At 40.4% G+C, this 17125-nt stretch overlaps 1 protein-coding gene across 1 annotated transcript in view; it reads right to left on the minus strand.

The window, feature by feature from the left end:
- Nucleotides 1–16531, minus strand: part of notch3 (notch receptor 3) — a 28450-nt gene extending 11919 nt beyond the window's left edge. The window contains exons 1-9 of the mRNA XM_007560364.2: nucleotides 16265–16531; nucleotides 15317–15389; nucleotides 4698–4840; nucleotides 4289–4624; nucleotides 3514–3636; nucleotides 3196–3429; nucleotides 2946–3101; nucleotides 2666–2851; nucleotides 834–947 (exon numbers count right to left, since the gene is read on the minus strand). Coding sequence (XP_007560426.1) covers nucleotides 834–947; nucleotides 2666–2851; nucleotides 2946–3101; nucleotides 3196–3429; nucleotides 3514–3636; nucleotides 4289–4624; nucleotides 4698–4840; nucleotides 15317–15389; nucleotides 16265–16325 — 1426 coding nt within the window. The 5' untranslated portion in view covers nucleotides 16326–16531. The remainder of the gene's footprint in view (nucleotides 1–833; nucleotides 948–2665; nucleotides 2852–2945; nucleotides 3102–3195; nucleotides 3430–3513; nucleotides 3637–4288; nucleotides 4625–4697; nucleotides 4841–15316; nucleotides 15390–16264) is intronic.
- Nucleotides 16532–17125: the final 594 nt, after the last annotated feature.

Genomic DNA, 17125 nt, shown 5'->3' on the forward strand with positions numbered 1-17125 from the left:
CTAGTGATATTTTCATTGCAACCAACACTTATCTGACCATTACTAGGCGGTGATTAGGTTGTAAAAAGATTCCAACAATTGGAACAATTCTTAAACAAATGAAATAAGGATTCAAATCAATTTTGCTGTCATGCTATTGACATTTCCATTAAGCTACTGTACATATTGGGTGAAGAATCCACATTCGAATATAATAATACAAAAAGAGTTTCCACGCTGAGAGAGTTGAACAAGCTTTAAGTCTTTGAGCACAGTGCCAAGTGATACATTGGCAACACACTGTTCAGTTGATTAACAGTGTCAAAATGGTTTCTGTGTTTGGTTCTTGGGCTACTGAAGGGGTGTTTGGAGGAGACGGTGGGATTGTTTTTCTTTTTCTTTTTGGGACCCCCACACCTCCTCCTCTACTTCTTGCTTTAGGTCCACCATCTCAATAGCTAGCTAGGGGCTGGAGGAGGGGGGGACGTCTGTCCCAGATGTAAATTGCGGACCTGGAAAAGAATCTCATTAGCAGAACTGCTGTCCCCCCTCAGCAGCACTACCAGGGCAGGATGAGGGAGAGCTGTCCCTTCCACATTCCACAGAGGAGGGAAGCAGGGGTCACAATGGTGCCTTTGTTCTGGCAGGAGGATCGGCAGTCTTTAGGGCCGGCCTTTTTATGAGTGGTGGCTCTGTATACCAACAGGCAGAAGTAGTGTGTAGCCCATTGGTACTTTGGTTTTTACATATATTTAAATTGAGTTTTTCACTGCTTAATTAGAATTAAAACTGCAAACAGACTCCATGGACCCAAAGAGAAGCAACTGATATTAGATTAATTCATCGAATCCTACCTGGCTGACAGGTGCAAGTGAAGCCGTTGACCATGTCCCGACAGATGCCATCATTCACACATGGGTTGCTCTCACAGTCATCAACGTCAATTTCACAGAAAGTCCCCATATAACCTGGAATATAGAAGTTCAATCTTAATTGCCTACTTTTCTTATTGTTGCTGCAAATTCATAATTAATGTAAAAGTAACTCTGTTTAAGAAAACACGGATTGATGTGAATCCAGAGGAAGATCTAGAAAGAACTCATTAGATGGCCCAAAAGATTCCAAGACCATGTCCAGTGGTGCCACTTCACTGACCTGGAATCACCACACCCAGCTGTCCACAAAAAATGTCACCTCCCTGGGTCAATGTCCCATTCACCAGATACATGTTATACATTCTACATTGGCAAACTATGGCGGGCTAGTCCTTTGAGATGAAACAGAATGTGAATGAGAGTGCTGCCCCTGTGGAGAGGCTAGCGTGGAATCAGAAATAATCAGAAGCTCCACATGAGCTTTGCCAGGCTGACGATGAGAACGGTGATGAGGAAGGTCCTGTCTCTGGAAATGAAGGAGGGGGAGAAGGGTGGGCTCTGGGAAAAAGCCTCTTTCCCTCACCGTGTCTATGAGGGGTGCAAAGTGGAGCACAGAGGGGCCTTATTGTTCCAATCCATTCCCACCACTCTACCTCTCATTAGTATTCACAGCACACTCCTCCCCCTAACTGTTTGCCCTCTCTCACATCCAGTCCTATAGACCAACCTCCCAGTTCTAATTTGTATAGTACCAAAGACCCCACGACATACATGTAGGACTGTGTGTGTTATTTTGACTATGTTTTAGGGTTCAAATAAAACTGTACACAAACTAATACCCACTGGGAGTACAGTGTGGTACAGAAGCAACTGATCTCCTAATGTCTGATGAATTGTGTTACATAACAGCCTACAGTTGAAGTCTTTATGGCAGAACAACAAATTATGTTTAAGGTCAAGTTTAAAAACATTGTTCTCCTTGGGATAATGCTAACCTTATGGTTTACTAATTGTCAATCCAACATTTTGTTCTGAGGGCGACTAAGGCTATGATGGTAGGAGTTCATGCCGTTACTGGTGGGTTGCCCGGTTCAAACCCCCACTTGGTCCGTCTCAGTTATTGTGTTCTTGGGCATAGACCTTTACCAGCCTTGCCTGCTGGTGGTGGTCAGAAGTTCAGGTGGTACCAGTATATGGCAGCCTCACTTCTCTCACACTGAACAGGGCAGTTGTGGCTACAATGTAGTTTACCACCATCGATGTTTGATGAGTGAATGTGGTTTGAAGTGCGTTCATGTCCAGCGAACTTGATAAAGCGCTGTACAAGTACAGGCCATTTACCATTTGGTCAGATGATTTAGATCCAAATCATCTGACCAAATGATGGTCAGATGATTTGACCATCATCTGGTCAAATCAGACCAGATTTGACCAGATGATGGTCAAATCATCTGGTCAATGATGTAGTAGTTCTTGAAACTACTACAATGTAGTAGTTTCAAGAACTACTACATTGAAATTTTTAGATGCATTCTTCTCTAAATACCTGAATCAAATGAATGGCTCATTATCTCTGCTGAGATAAATGACTGTTGGTGAGACTATTCAGTGTTGGATCAGGAGTGCATCAAAAAGTTGCTGAATGGTAGCTCTCCAAGAATGGACTTGGGCAATAATGGTTTAGATTTACTACCAAAATAATATATTTTTAAGAACTTTGTTTTAAAAGCTATCAAAATGTAAAACTGTATCAATATGGAACTGTTCTTTTATCAGTGAAGAAAAATATACATGTAAAATAGTATGAATACCTGGCATGCATATGCAAGTGAACTCTCCAATGCGGTCCAAGCAGGTGGCATCATTCTGACAGGGCATGGAAAGGCATTCATTGATGTCAATTTCACAACGTGGGCCAGTATATCCACGACCACACTGACACTGAAAGGAGCCTTCTGTGTTCACACATTTTCCAAAATGCTCACAAGGGTTTGCACCTGTCACCAGAAGGCATATGATCAGTAACCTTATATATTTGGTACAGTCACAGATTGAGACCTTAAAACATAAAAAAGTTAGGAGGAACCTTACCAATGGAACACTCATCCATATCTTGATTGCAGGCACCACCCACAAAACCAGCAGGACAGGTGCAAATAGCACGACCATTAAGGGGATTGGTGTCACACACGGCGCCCTCATTACAAGGGTTGCTGACACATGCATCGTCCAGATGACAAAGCAGACCTGTGAAACAGCAAACAAGAACAACAACATATTCACTTATTTAGCTCACAGATAAGAGGCAGCCACAGGAACAACAATAAGCCAAACAACATACCTGTCTTCCCAACTGGACACTCGCAGAAGAAGGATGCTACACGGTCATGGCACGTGGCACCATTGAAGCAAATAGCTACTGCACAGTCATCGATGTTCTCACTACAGTCATCTCCAGTCCAACCATTGACACAGACACATGTATGACCACCGATGGTGTTGAAGCAAGTGCCTCCATTATGGCATGCATTGGGTTGCATGAGGCACTCATTGACATCTTCAGCACAGTATTGTCCTAAAGTGGAAAATCAACACACTCGTTCAAATACAATCATTGTGTTTTAAACAATACATTTAAAGTATGTGTCATAAAATGTACCCGTCCATTCTGGTGGACACTGGCAGTTGTACGTATTGACTCCATCCACACATAGTCCTCCATTCATGCACTTGTGACCTGGGCAGTCGTCCACATTGTTCTCACAGTTGTGTCCCTGAAATCCTGAAAACAATTAACAGAAAACCAAATCAGTTTTAAAAGACACAGCCACACACTCTAGCTGATCAAATGTGAGGTGTAATCTAATAACAATACTAAGCAATTCTACTCCTAAGCACAAGTTACATTTCCCACACAGTAGAGGATGTGGGGAAATGTGGGTAGTAAAAGTTCAGAAGGTGAGTGAATGTTTACATCTATATTTGACTTTTCCCACACAATGTCAGCTACAGGAGTGATTCCTGACTGCTTCAGAGGTCTGACCTACCCTCCATGTTTGCTTGTTTTATAATCTCTCACAGTTTCAATGACTTCCTCCCTGGCAAGAGACATTTCCTGTCAGGTCCCCAGTGGGAAACCAGAAAGCTCATAAAGTAAATTCCTTCTGTGGTGAAAATAGTCGACTGGAGAAGAGAGCAGACATGCAGCCTCTTCAACTTTCCCACTGCCCATCTACCACCAGAAGCCATTATTAATGGGCAGGAAGAAAATCTGAGACACGGGATAGAATCCCACGAAACAACTCTGCTAGCTACATTATATTACAGAGCTAGAGAAATTGATTTAATTCTAGCACCCTGCAAAGAACCAGGAAAACAAAGAGAAACAGATATAGACTGAGTGTGTTGGTTCTATAGAAAAGCAGCTGTTGTACCTGGTAGGCAAGCACATTCGTAGGAATGGTCACTTGTCTGGCGACAGGTGCCCCCATTGAGACACTGAGATGGGGCACAGGGCAAGGTAGACACCTCACACGTACGACCACTGTACCCTAGTGGACACTGGCAGCGGAAGGACCCAACCAAGTTAAGACACAGGCCACCGTTGAGACAAGCACCAGGTTTGCGACACTCATCAATGTCACTGCGGCAATTCTTTCCTTGATAGCCAGGTGGGCAGGAACAGTTGTAATGGTTATTCCAATTGACACAGCGAGCCCCGTTAGCGCATGGACTTGTGGCACAAGCGTCAATGAGGGAGCAGTCTTGACCTGAGGGTCATAGAAATTCATTCAGTTAAAAATTGGAAATTTCTTAAACCAAATTATTGTAATGAAGCCTTACCTCTGAAACCTCTTTGGCACACACATTTGTACTGTGGAATATCATTGACCACATCACTCTTGCAAGCTGCTCGATTCAGACATGGGGATCGATGACAGGGATCCAGGTGTTGACAGAAAGGGCCAATGAATCCGGGACGACATCTGTGCAAATACATTGGAATTAATTGTATCTCAATTTACAATGTGCTGATCATCGGATAATTCTGTCTCTATAACACCTCGGAGAGGTTGGATATTCGCTTTGCACATTCAGCAATGAATCTGAGCCCTGGAATGATTTGTGATTTGGTGTTTACTGCATAAGTACACATCATGCAATGCATTATTTTAGCAATGACCACATAAACCAAATTTAAACTTTTAAAAACTAAAGACAGCATTTTCAATGGATATCCATTGGTTCATCAAGATTCAAGATAAATCGGTTACTTTAAGATGCAGAGCATAATTGTCTCCACGTCATCCAACATTCTTCCACTGTGTCATTTTTTCCGGATCACAGTTTGTACATTTTCCCAGACAGGAGGAAAACACACACGCACACTCACACACACAGATCCTGAAACAGCAGTCTAGAAACCTAACAAATGTCGACAAATCGTGTCTTAAAAAAAACAAAAAAACAAACAAACATGAGCTATAAAGTTACTTTTGATGAAAAAAATAAAACAGCTGTGGTGTGGGAATGAAATGTCTGAGTTCTGTTTTATTGTAGGTGAGGAAGGTATCTCTGACAGGTGGGTCAATCAGACAAACATATCTTTAAATCATTGAAAACCTCTAAAGGTTAGAATTAGAATTGTTTTATTGTCACTGTGCAAGAAAGGACAATAAAATTTAAAAAACAGCAATTTTTGAAGAAAGTTCAAATAAATAAATATATATAAATAAAGACATTTGTGCAAGCATTTTCTCTGGTGTTTATTTCTGTTACTTGTGTGTTATTACAGAACAAGACTTTGATCACTGCCAAAACATGGGTAGCCAATGTGTTTCATACAAAACCTGCATAGACACAGTTGAAGAGCTGTCGCTAGGTAAACATTGTCACCAAATCTGCCAATTTCAGTATGACATTGGCAAATTTCATCTGAAATGCCAGATTTTGTTGAGTCTATGGTAGAGTCAAACAAAATATTGAATTGCAATCTTCATTGCAATATCATCCACCCACCTACCCACTTTTTTGGCTAATTGTACTTAAGCTCCTCATTGCAGTTTTTAACAGAACTATCACAATTACATATCCTGATATTGGAAACATTACTTTATAGTCATTTGGGACATCAGATACAGTTTGCTGAGCCGTTAACAGTATACCCACAGTTAGAACTGGCTAAGGCAAAACCCTGGCTTTTAAGGCTATTTGATGATAGTAGCTGGACAATGACAGCTGGGTTCCAGCCCGCTGTAGATTTTCTAAATTTAAATAAACTCTTTAGATCAATGCCATTTTCGCTGGCCTTTCTTATAAGCCAGGGCTGTATGAAATCAGAAAAAAATATGTAAATATAATAATATTTCTGAAATGAACAATGACAATACAGATTACAATAAACTCACTTTTTTATTATTTGTTTACTTCCTTTAACATCACATATTGTCCCACCACTTTCTGTGTGCTTTAGCATTTCAACTGCTACATCAGGTAGGGATATTAGACTTAGAATGCACTTCAAATATATAATACAACCAAATATTACATAATTAGGGATTAGAATATTGCACTCTCTGATAGATGCAATGATGACTACAATTTAATATATTGTAGAGCAACACGATAAGTATTCATTACTAACTGTAAGTTGAACATTTTATCTTGAAAGTTCATATGTAATAACTGACGTGCTATTATCTCCTCTGAGTAGATGAACGGATCCAAATCTACAACTTTCTAAAACTGTTTTCTGTCTGAGAAAATTAACAGATTTCTTGGTTTAGTTTAGATTTGGTCTTTTCTTGGCTTTACATGGAAGTCAAAACAGGAGAGCAGCAGCGATTAATGCCAATAAGGACATTCACACATCTACACAAAATATAATAAGCCTGCAAATATGAAAATATGCAACATGTTCTTAATAAATGTACTATTTAAGTAGTAATGAAAAATCTGGGACCAACAAATGCTTTAGAAAAACATTCCATAATAATTTGCCAAAGGCAAGCAGTAAAGAGCTGATAATTAGTTAGGTTGTTAACATGAAGCTACACTCGAGTACTCGTGCTGAGAAAATGTGTCTGCACAGATACTAAAGCATCTTGTCCCTCCCGCAAATCCTCTCTGAACACCAGCTTGGCTTTTCCTTCCACAACTCCCTCCTCTCACGCGCTGAGAGGTCAGATGTCAGAGGTCCTCTGTCTTATTGTGATGATAATGTCACTTAGGCAGCAGAGTGTGATGTGGTTCTGCTAGGCAGGAGAAATTGCCTTTTATAAGACGCAATTGATGGTTAGAAAGACTTAGAGGTGAAGAGAGTAGTCTGGTCCAACAGGAATGTCATGTCATATTTCCTGTAATCCCTGGTTCCTTGTTCTGAAAACATGGCACTCACTCCTAGTGCACAATTGCTGTTGCCCTAGCAACCAACACAGACGAACAAGTGAGCCTGATAGCCAACCAATCTCCACCTCCCCCACCCTTCGTCCCCATGGCTATTTGTCATGGCTTGGCTGGGTTTATTTAGAGGTCTGGAATCTGGAGTTTTACAAAAAATGAAACACAAATGTGGCACAAAAGAGAACCTTGAAAGTAGCAAAAAGGAAAATTGCTTATAAAGCTGCAAAAATACAGCAAAGACTGTATTTTGGACGTTGGATGTTAATAAAATCAAACAGCTTTAATGTTATCAAGCTGTTGTGCCCATTCTCAAATAACCACAATTGAGTTTAGAGCAAAAATGGCAACTCAACAACTCACCCTCAAATGTACCCTGAATGTCAATGCCTAGTGATGTCAAGTCAAAAGTATTACATCAGATGGAAAAATAGGTCTGGCATTATGTGAGAATCAAGTTCACTGGTATTTATTTGTGTCTGCAGTAGCTGACATGATTGCATGAACGTGTGCATGTAGGGCCACAAGAATGCCTGATGAATTATTTGTCCTCCTTTACAAATCCAGCCAAAACACACATTCTTTTGTCTAGACCTGACTCAATGCCAACATGCTACTCCCATAACACACAAATCAGAATGCTATCGGAGTAGAGAAGGCGAAAGACACGCAACTTCCCTCGTATTTCTGTTCATATCACTCTGAAAAATCAGCTTGTCAAGCTCCCTTTAACCTTGTGGATTCCATGGCTCATGAGAACAACAGTCCAGGATCTAGGCTTTTCTCATTCTACTTATTTGTGTCAGATTTTTGCAACAGGTGCAGGAGAGCTATTGTGCAACAGGCTTCTTAGTCATACTTTTGACTTGCCAACATTTGACCTTTGAGGAAGCAAATACAGCAGATGAGACGGAGGTCTGTGAGTGCAGCCTGGTGATGGCCAGAATGGGTAATCTTCCCGTGTCAACACATGTGATTGCTCTTGCCAGCTGCAATCCTGCCATCTGTCCACATCTGTCAGAGCACCTCTGGGTGTCTGGTATTTACATCTTCGGCCAAACTTTAAGCCAAAACAACTGGTCTGTTTTGCCCATGGGACTGAAGCAGTAGCCAAGACTCATAGCTGGAAAACTCAAGAAATGTGGTCTTTCTGCACAGATGCATGCATTAGCTGCTCTACGGTTTTGACGTTTTTAAGACTAGAGGACAAAATCGCACTGCAACATAGTAAAACCATGCAACACTCAGTACACACTCAGGCACAAGGAGGGAAAACTTACAACAAGGCTCAGCCCTTGAGGAGCACGAATGCTTAAAAGAGATGATGAGAGATAAAAAGAAATGAGACATATTAAAGTATGGCATTGAAAGTGTTTGTAGTGATGTTTTGAATTTTCTGTGTCAATCATAGAAACCCTGAAAGGCTTTAATTTATGCGAGTGAGTTTTAGCACATCTATGTGGGTAACAAAATGCTAATTTTCCTGCTTTCTGGTTCACTTGAGCAGAGTAACCTGAGCTCATCCTCTTCCACACAATAGTAACTATTCTCCCAGAGGTCAAAAGGTGGCTCACCTGTGGACAAAGAGGCTGTAATCTTTTAGACAGTTCAAACACACAGTCATGCTTCACAAGACAACGAGTACACAAAGAAAAAGAGAAGGAACAAAACAATATTTTCTCTTGGAGCAATGTTTCAAAGTTGTCCATTACATGAGAGGAAGTGATAAATGTTTTATAAATTACTTTACAATTGCCAAAAAAAAAAAAAAGATATTGTAACATCAGCCACTTTTTCACAATGCAGCCTTCTTTCCCACCACTCTTTCCACAAGCAAGCAGTGACCAGTTGTTCTTCTTTATAAGAGACCATACTGATACCACACTGCCAACAAGAGCCCATGGTTGCCCCCTCCCTCCAGCAGTCTCTTCGGCTTGGCTCCTCTCAGCTTGGCTCTCCCTTCTTCAGCAAAGAGCCAGATTGGGGGTTGGGAATGTTTTGTGGCCCAAATAAAAGAGCTAAAGTAGTCAGAACCCTTTTGTATGAAAGTGTTGGGGGGCGATAGCAGTGCAAGGGGGGTGCAGTGACCCAAACAGCTAGTCTTTAAAGGCCTTGGTCGTAGCCTGGCAACAGTAACCCATGGTAAGACAGGTCCCGAATGAGAAAAAGGGGGTGATGAGAGGAAGGGTTTCATAAGGACAGTTGGATCTGCTCAGAGGATTTGTCCATGTCCGAACGTAGGTAGCTCTCTCTGGAAAACGTTAGTGTTGTAATCATCCATAATCATATCCACAAGCATGTGTGTTTGTGTTTCACAGAATAGATAACTAGATTTGTTTAAACACTTGTGTTTACATGCACACTGAAGAAGTCTCCAGAGGCCTTCCAGCTTGTCAAATGGATGAGAGTGTAGCGCGCGCGTGACTTCAAGAACATTTTCTAATGAAAAACTGAATCTGAGAAAAACCAAAAGCTAAAGTTGATTAGTTCCCTAAAATAGCGAAAGAGCAGTCAAGTCAACATGTACAGGAGTGAAAATCAGGGGCCTAGCCAAATGGCAGACAGACTGGAGTTCACTATAAATCTATCTCTGACAGAAAAGTGAAACAATGTTTTGCTGTGTGCTCAACATAGCTGCTGCACAAATATCCGGACACATGTTCACAATTTCATTACTTCACCATCTTTAAAAATGTGAAGCCAATGTCAATTTGGAAGAGTCCACCATCACATTTTTCAAATAGCAATGCTTTTGCCCATTACCACATTGCATGAATCCTAGAGTCGAAGTCCTGTAAAGCATTCAGAACTGAACTCAACCACAAAACCCCACCCAACCACCTAAACCGAAACAGATTTTTGTTCAACTTTGAAACTTGAAGGACCCCATGGCAGCATGACAACTTTTTAAAATTATGTTAGTTTCACTTAGAACTGTAAAATATAAGTGGAGGTAAACCTCTCAATTATATTCTTTTGCTACACAGGAAAAACTTTCTGTACATTCAAACATCTGATAAGCAACAGTCCATACTTGAATCTGTTGACAGAAACTGTCCCACTGATTGAATGAGACCAGCATAGCCTCTCACCTGCTTATGGTCTTGAAAGAAATGAAGTTTGTTTATGGGGCACTGGCAAAGGTTCCTTATGATAAGCTAAGGAAACCAGCCAGAGAATGTTTACTATCTCGAGAGCTGTCACCCAAAGAAGCACTGGAGATGTTACAGAAGTGTGTGTGTGTCAGTCATATGTGACACCTTTTGTAAAAATGGAACAAATGAGAATAGAGATGCAAAGTTTTGTTGTTTTCAGTGTTCCAAAAACATATAAAAAACCCTCTAAATTAAAAAAAATATATAGACTGGGTTAAAGCTGCCTTATTAAGTTAGGTTGTTTATAGAATGTCTGCTTATTTGAACAGTGAATGTCTTTTCCTGAATCATTTAGAGTTGGATCCATCCCTAAAGGGAGGGGAAGACTAGGGAAATTTTGCTGGCAGAGCTCTCTACTTCTAATCAGACGTGTCTAACTTTCTTTACAGAAGTCACTGTCTTCCAGAAAGTAACAAAAACCCAGTGGATCAGACTTCAAAGGCAGGCTCATCCCTACAAAAGCAAGATGGCCAGACACATGTTGACACCATAGGGGAATATTACACAGATTCCAACACGACGTTCCTTAAACAATTCAAAGTTATTCAAAACATTAATTTCATGACAAGCCTTGCTTTAAAGAGATTATATAAGTTTCATCTCTGTATTTCTGATTTACTTTCAGATAACAAAGGAATAGGGAAAATGAGCAGAGTCTAGTCAAAACGTAAGAAAAGGTAGAGATGAAACAAACCCAGGCAAAATTGGAAAATAAAGGCCTCGGTACACTCAGTAAGCTGCTTAAGCTTCTGAGATAAGACAGGATACGCGTAGCAGGGAGGTCAGAAGGCACCACTTCCTTTGACAGGGCCTGGGAACCAGAGCTCCCCGTCTCCAAACACGACCCAGAGGAAAGTCATGTTAAGAGGTTGGGACAGAGCTCATCTCCTGAAGGATGATGCCATTTGAATCTACTCAGTCTGCAATAAATCAGTTTTCCTGGGTAATGACATGACAATGGATCCATCTGCCTGCTGGGGCTCCATGAGTGATGGAAACCGTTATGTTGCTTTACAAAATTGTAGAGTAACTAATTGCAAATCAAACAAGTTACTCCAAACATCTAATTTAAAAAAAAAAAAAACAAAAAAAAAAAAAAACAGGCTAACGGTATTGTTAAAGGCATTCCTGAAGGGGCAAACAGGGTGAAAGGAGGGGAGACAGAGACAATAACCTGAAAGCACCAGAGGGAGAGGAGGAATCTTCCTCACTAAACATTCCTTTCTAATCCACCATAAAGATGGCAAAGAAAACACTAGCCCTGAGGTGCCGTGAACTAAGCCAACGATATAGTCTGTCCCTTTGCTATGGTCTTTCTCTAAATACATGCCTTGGCATGTACGTATAGTTCTACTGAATTATATAAAATGCATTTTTAGCCTTTATGTAACAAAAAAGCAGTTTTTCCGTTTATTTGTGCAAAGATACACTCTTCCTAAAAGATACTATGCTTTTTTTTCAAGCTATGTAAGCATCTTTTTGTTTCCAAAACTAATCAAAGTAAGCAATGTGTTAGATGGGTGTTACTAAGGGTGGCACGCTGTGCCATTTTCATAAATGTGCCTTATACGTCAAAAAAAGACTTAAAATAAATGTTACTTTGTATTTTGTAATTGACCTATATCTCTTTATGAAGCTCTTACTGTTTCTGACACTCTTGCTTCAGCCCATCATAACAGCAATGCTCCTCCATGATGCCTTTTACAGTTGTTTTTAGGAGCGTTGGACTGAGAAGTAGTTTGTATGATAAGCTCAGCAGATGCACAGTTTCACCAGGTGTTTGCTAATGGCACCTCCCCTTTTTCTCCACCGTGGGGGAGGTGTTCTGTGAGGCAGAAATTCAAGTGGGTACTGCAGCTCCAAGGCGGACCTTTGGGTAACTAGGCGGCGCATTGTATGAGCAAGCCCTTAGGCATCTCCGAATGGCTGCCACAACAAATTCAAGGATTTCTCAAACATGCACGTACGAATCAAAGCAATACTCTAGGTATGTTGATGATGATATCATGACATGATTTAAAGCTCAAATAAGTTGATTTTACATGATACTCCCCTCTTTAAAAGAAAAACAGCTCTCAAAACTGTCTAGCCAGTCTATTCCTTATCAAAAGCCCTCTTTTATCATGCTTTAAAAGGCTGGGAGTTGCTATGGGGTCATGACTAAACACCCACTATTTATTTGCTGCCTCTGCTCCTGAGGCCAAAGATAAGGAATTTGTAAAATAAAGAGGACTACTGTATCCATGTGTCTAAAACAGTAGAGCAGGTCCAAATTTATTTCTAGTCAGTTATGTAGATTTGGGAAGAAATAGCTGTTTGCCGTATGTGATCTGATGCTGGACTAAGAGCCTTAAGCCTGAGCTTGGACAACATGCAGTTAGAGAAAAGAAGACCTGGTAGCTGTTGCGCTGTGAGAGAGGCAACATGTGCAATGAAGCCTGTGGGCTACCAGCTTCATTCCTCCACAAGCTTGTCTCTCACAGTATGGGGGCGACTGACTGCTCAATGGCAGCACCTGGTCCTGTGCTTTCTCTTTGTCAAGATCTGACTTCACTGGATTACCATCACAACATCCACCAGCTGTCCTATACGCAGCCCCTCCCGCCCACTACCTCCTCCATCCCACTCAGCCTCCCTCAAGCCAGTCCCTACCCCCCCCCAGTTCAATCCCTCCAGCTGGATCCTCTCTGAATGACACCCTCTCGATCTGCCTAATTATTACTCCTCCAGCAATACCGCAGTGGCCCTCTTCACACAGTATTCTCAGCAAAGTTGAGGGCCAATGGCTCTTCAGTTGGACTCCCTGACTGCTCACCTTGAAGGCCACACTATCCATGACACCATCAGCCTTTCACTGTCAAGTTCAACAATCTGAGACACTGAAGGATAAAAGAATGAGAATACGTGGGGCTCGGCGGAGGAGGCTATGCATGTGATGGAAAAAAAGTGAAAGCAGATCAGGATAACTGGTATCTTAGTGTTTGAACGTTGCGCAAAGAAGTTTACTTGAACTTTATGCACAATATAGGATTAGCATGGGTTCTATTGTTTCTTCATAAATTTGGCTTTAGGAAGGCACTCCAAACTGTTATGTCTGTTTAAACTTGCAAACTATTTTGTGGTCTAAAGCTGCAGAATGAATTAATGCATTGTTTCCCCTTTGGTATTGGACCGCAACACCACAATACCACCAGCAACTGTACAGTGTGTCGGAAAATAAAAAGATGTGTCCATCAATATTTGTCTACAGTCTTTTGTAAATGCCACCATCACTAAAAAGACAGGTCAGAAGGCTTCTTATTTCAAACAAAAGAAGTTATTTAAAGTATTTTCTGTCAGCTAAATATGATATCGTCCTAACTGGGAAAGCAACAATAGCACCAGCCATACCCACACAGCATTTTTGTTACTAGTAAAGCCATTTCCTGTAATGGAAACAAAATACTACAATAGCTTCAAAACAAGACATATAGTCTCAACCAAACAATGTGTGAGGCTTTGAAGCTCAGTTGTACTTTCTGGGTTGCTTCAGCTGTTATTTTTATTAGCAAATAAAAACCTAAATCTGCTTTGTTTTCATTTTACTTCATGTTCTTCTCATTTTTGCTGTGGCCTTTCTTCTCTCCTTCCCTTCAACCCTGTGCTGCGGTGCCAAGTTACAGCCAGGTATCTGGGGGAAGAAAGGATCTTTTCTGCTGTTCTGGATCTCCTGTTTCTGCAGGGTCTCATGGGAACGGGTGGGGTGCCACCACCACTCATACGACTGGTCTGACCACTCTCATGTGTCCGTGATGTGCTCCACTGCTCTCCACAGTTAGGGGGCTCTTCTACTGTCTGATATTTGACGTCCTCCTCCATAAGAAATACTTTGCCACTCAAATCAGGAGATATTCTTTCTTAGCACACAACAATTTCTTACTGTGACTTTAGTCCTTTGAAATATGCGCAAGTACATTAGAACAAAAGACAAGAAATCTGTGTGGATAAAATTATACATTTACAAAATGATACTAAAGCGTTTTGACTGGAGGTAATGATTGATAAATTGTGGGTAATGGTTACTTGTTCACATGCAGCCAGGTTACACATTGGCCAGCATGCGATGACTACTACAGACAGAATAAAGACTTTACAGAGCTATAAACCACAATAACATACATTCCTGCAACAAGTGCATTTGTGGTTTCAGAGCAACTTCGACCTCTCCAACTTAATAAAGTGAAAATACAAGTTGAAAAAATGCATTTGTTGTTTTGAAGGGAAGCAGCAGGAAACCCAGGGATTTTATTTTACCACTGTATCACCTTCATCTGAAACACTCAATGTTTCTTAAACTAAAGATGAAAAAAAAAAAAAAAAGAAGGGCCAATGACCCCCAGGCAAAACACTGTAGGCTATTTAACTTGACTATTGCAAAGGGCTCCCACACACCCCCGCTCTTACCAACTGGAAAAACAAAAAGCCTTATCATTGTCAGAAGATCCAAGAGCTCAACGGAGCATGGAGCAGGAAACTGAGACAATTCACCAGAAAGTTCAAAAAGCTTTCGAACAAACTAAATAGGTCCACACATTAAAAATTACATCTTCGTAGAAGAAATAAAGTAAAGTTTAAAAAGATTCAGCAAGCCCTTTAACAGGTGTAAAGGATGAAACCTTTTAAGGCTTGGTGATGCTATTAAGTGATTGCCTAATCAATTAATTGGAGCTTGCAGACAGACAAAAGGTTATGACAAGATTTTACAATTATATGAAAATATTTTAAGACAAAAAACAAACAAACACTTTCTGGATTTTTGAAAGAACCATCTGACAAAAAAAAAAATCCATTCTTACAAACAACCAACACACTTGAAAGCTTGTCATCTGTGTCATCTGCATGTCTGTGTCTGTGTTATGTTTTACTTACATGCATCTAGCAGGGGAATCTATGCATGTCGCTCCATTTTGACAGGGCCTGTTTTTATCCACACAGCGGAACCCTGTAGAATTTCAGGAAATTTGTTAGCAAACCACACAGCTAATAAATCTTCATGCCATCCAGCTCAGATTTTAAGAAGTCCCCTTTCCTGACTAGGATCTGAATAATGAAATAAACAAAAAAATATTTGGATTTTTTATTTATTTATTTTTTTTTATATCACAGCTATAGAAAAAGAAAAGTGAGCCAACAATTCAGAGGACTCTGATAGATTCACATGCAGTGATTTCTGAGTGCAGGCTGGGACACTCCCGCATGTTTGCTGTTGACTTTGTCCCAAGCAGATAAACTTTACTATTTCCTTGATGGCGGTACAAACTTACAATCGTTAGAATTCATAAAAGAGCTTTCCTTGACTATATAATTATTCATATTTACCAGACTTCACCCAGACCCACAAAAACTATTTACGATGCCTCTTAAACTCACCTCCTCTACAATTAGGGTTTAGAAGCGCAGCATGGATAATAAATGACCTAAAGTCTTAATTTACTACAAAATGAAAATAGTTTTTCTTTAAGACATGAATCTACTTTAATTCCCAGGAAGTAAAATTATAGCTCATTAAAAAGATTGTGCAATTTAATTCTGTTAACTAGCATGCAATTATCTGTTGCGCTTCTGTTTATTCCAAGAAGTACAAGAAAAGTTAGGCAAGTTTTAAAACAACATACTACTAAGATAATGAACAAACTAAATCATAAAAAAAAAACCCTAATACAATCTTCTCGTAAATGAGCTTGGTCAAGAATAGGGCAATTACCCTATAATGGGGGCACCGGACAATGGGTTCGCTGTCCTGACATGCCCAGGCTACCTGTGGATTTAAACACACTTACACATTGTGGGCTGCTGTGAAAGATTTTTTTTACTCACCTTCACCAATATGAATGCACAATAAAAACGAGAAAATAATCCATTGCATATTCCCTTCCATTTCTGTGGAAAAGTTTCCAACGTTTTGAAGAGCGCTTTTATTAGAAATACATCCTCTGTTTAATTTACAGGACAAAAGTAAGTCTCCAAAAATATTTCGTTAAGTCAGCCGGGAAGCGAAGCGATAAGTCCCAATCCCGTAATATCCTCCGCAGCACGGCCACGGGTGCTGTGATTCTCCTCTCACCTCCAGAAACTTTTGAAAAGTTTTCCTTTCCCAATGATTTCCAGCGTCTGGTATCACTCCGCCTCCTCCTCATCTCCCGTCACCTCCTCCTTCTTCACCTCTCTCTCTCTCTCTCTCTCAATCTCACTCTCTCCTTCCCGCACCTCCCCGCCCTCTTTCATATCAACACAGGCGCACAAACATTCATGCATCCAAGTATGACAATAGCTAACTTATGAAGTAAAAAATAAAAAAATAAATAAATAGAGAGAATCAGCTAAACGCAAGAATTAAAAAATGACTAATTACAAACCTCCAAAGCGGATGAAAAGTAAGACATATGGTTGTATTCATCACAAAAACACAATCGTGAATCACTGAAAGATTTAAGTCCTACACTTTTTGAGAGACTTTCCACAGGTATTTAAAAAATGCTAAACTATAACATAAAAACATTACATTTCTTTCTAACACTGCACTAAATGTGGAAAAAACACTCCCACACTGTTGTTTCTATAACGTTGGGGCAGACTGGACTGTGTCCAACACTCTGTAAGCTTGTTTGTTTGTGTGTTTAGAGCTGATTAATTGCTGATAAGGGACTGAATTGTGTTTACATGGTAGCAGACAAGCAG

This window comes from Poecilia formosa, unplaced genomic scaffold (genome assembly GCF_000485575.1).
Source record: "Poecilia formosa unplaced genomic scaffold, Poecilia_formosa-5.1.2 Scaffold115, whole genome shotgun sequence".
Classification (NCBI taxonomy): Eukaryota; Metazoa; Chordata; class Actinopteri; order Cyprinodontiformes; family Poeciliidae; genus Poecilia; species Poecilia formosa.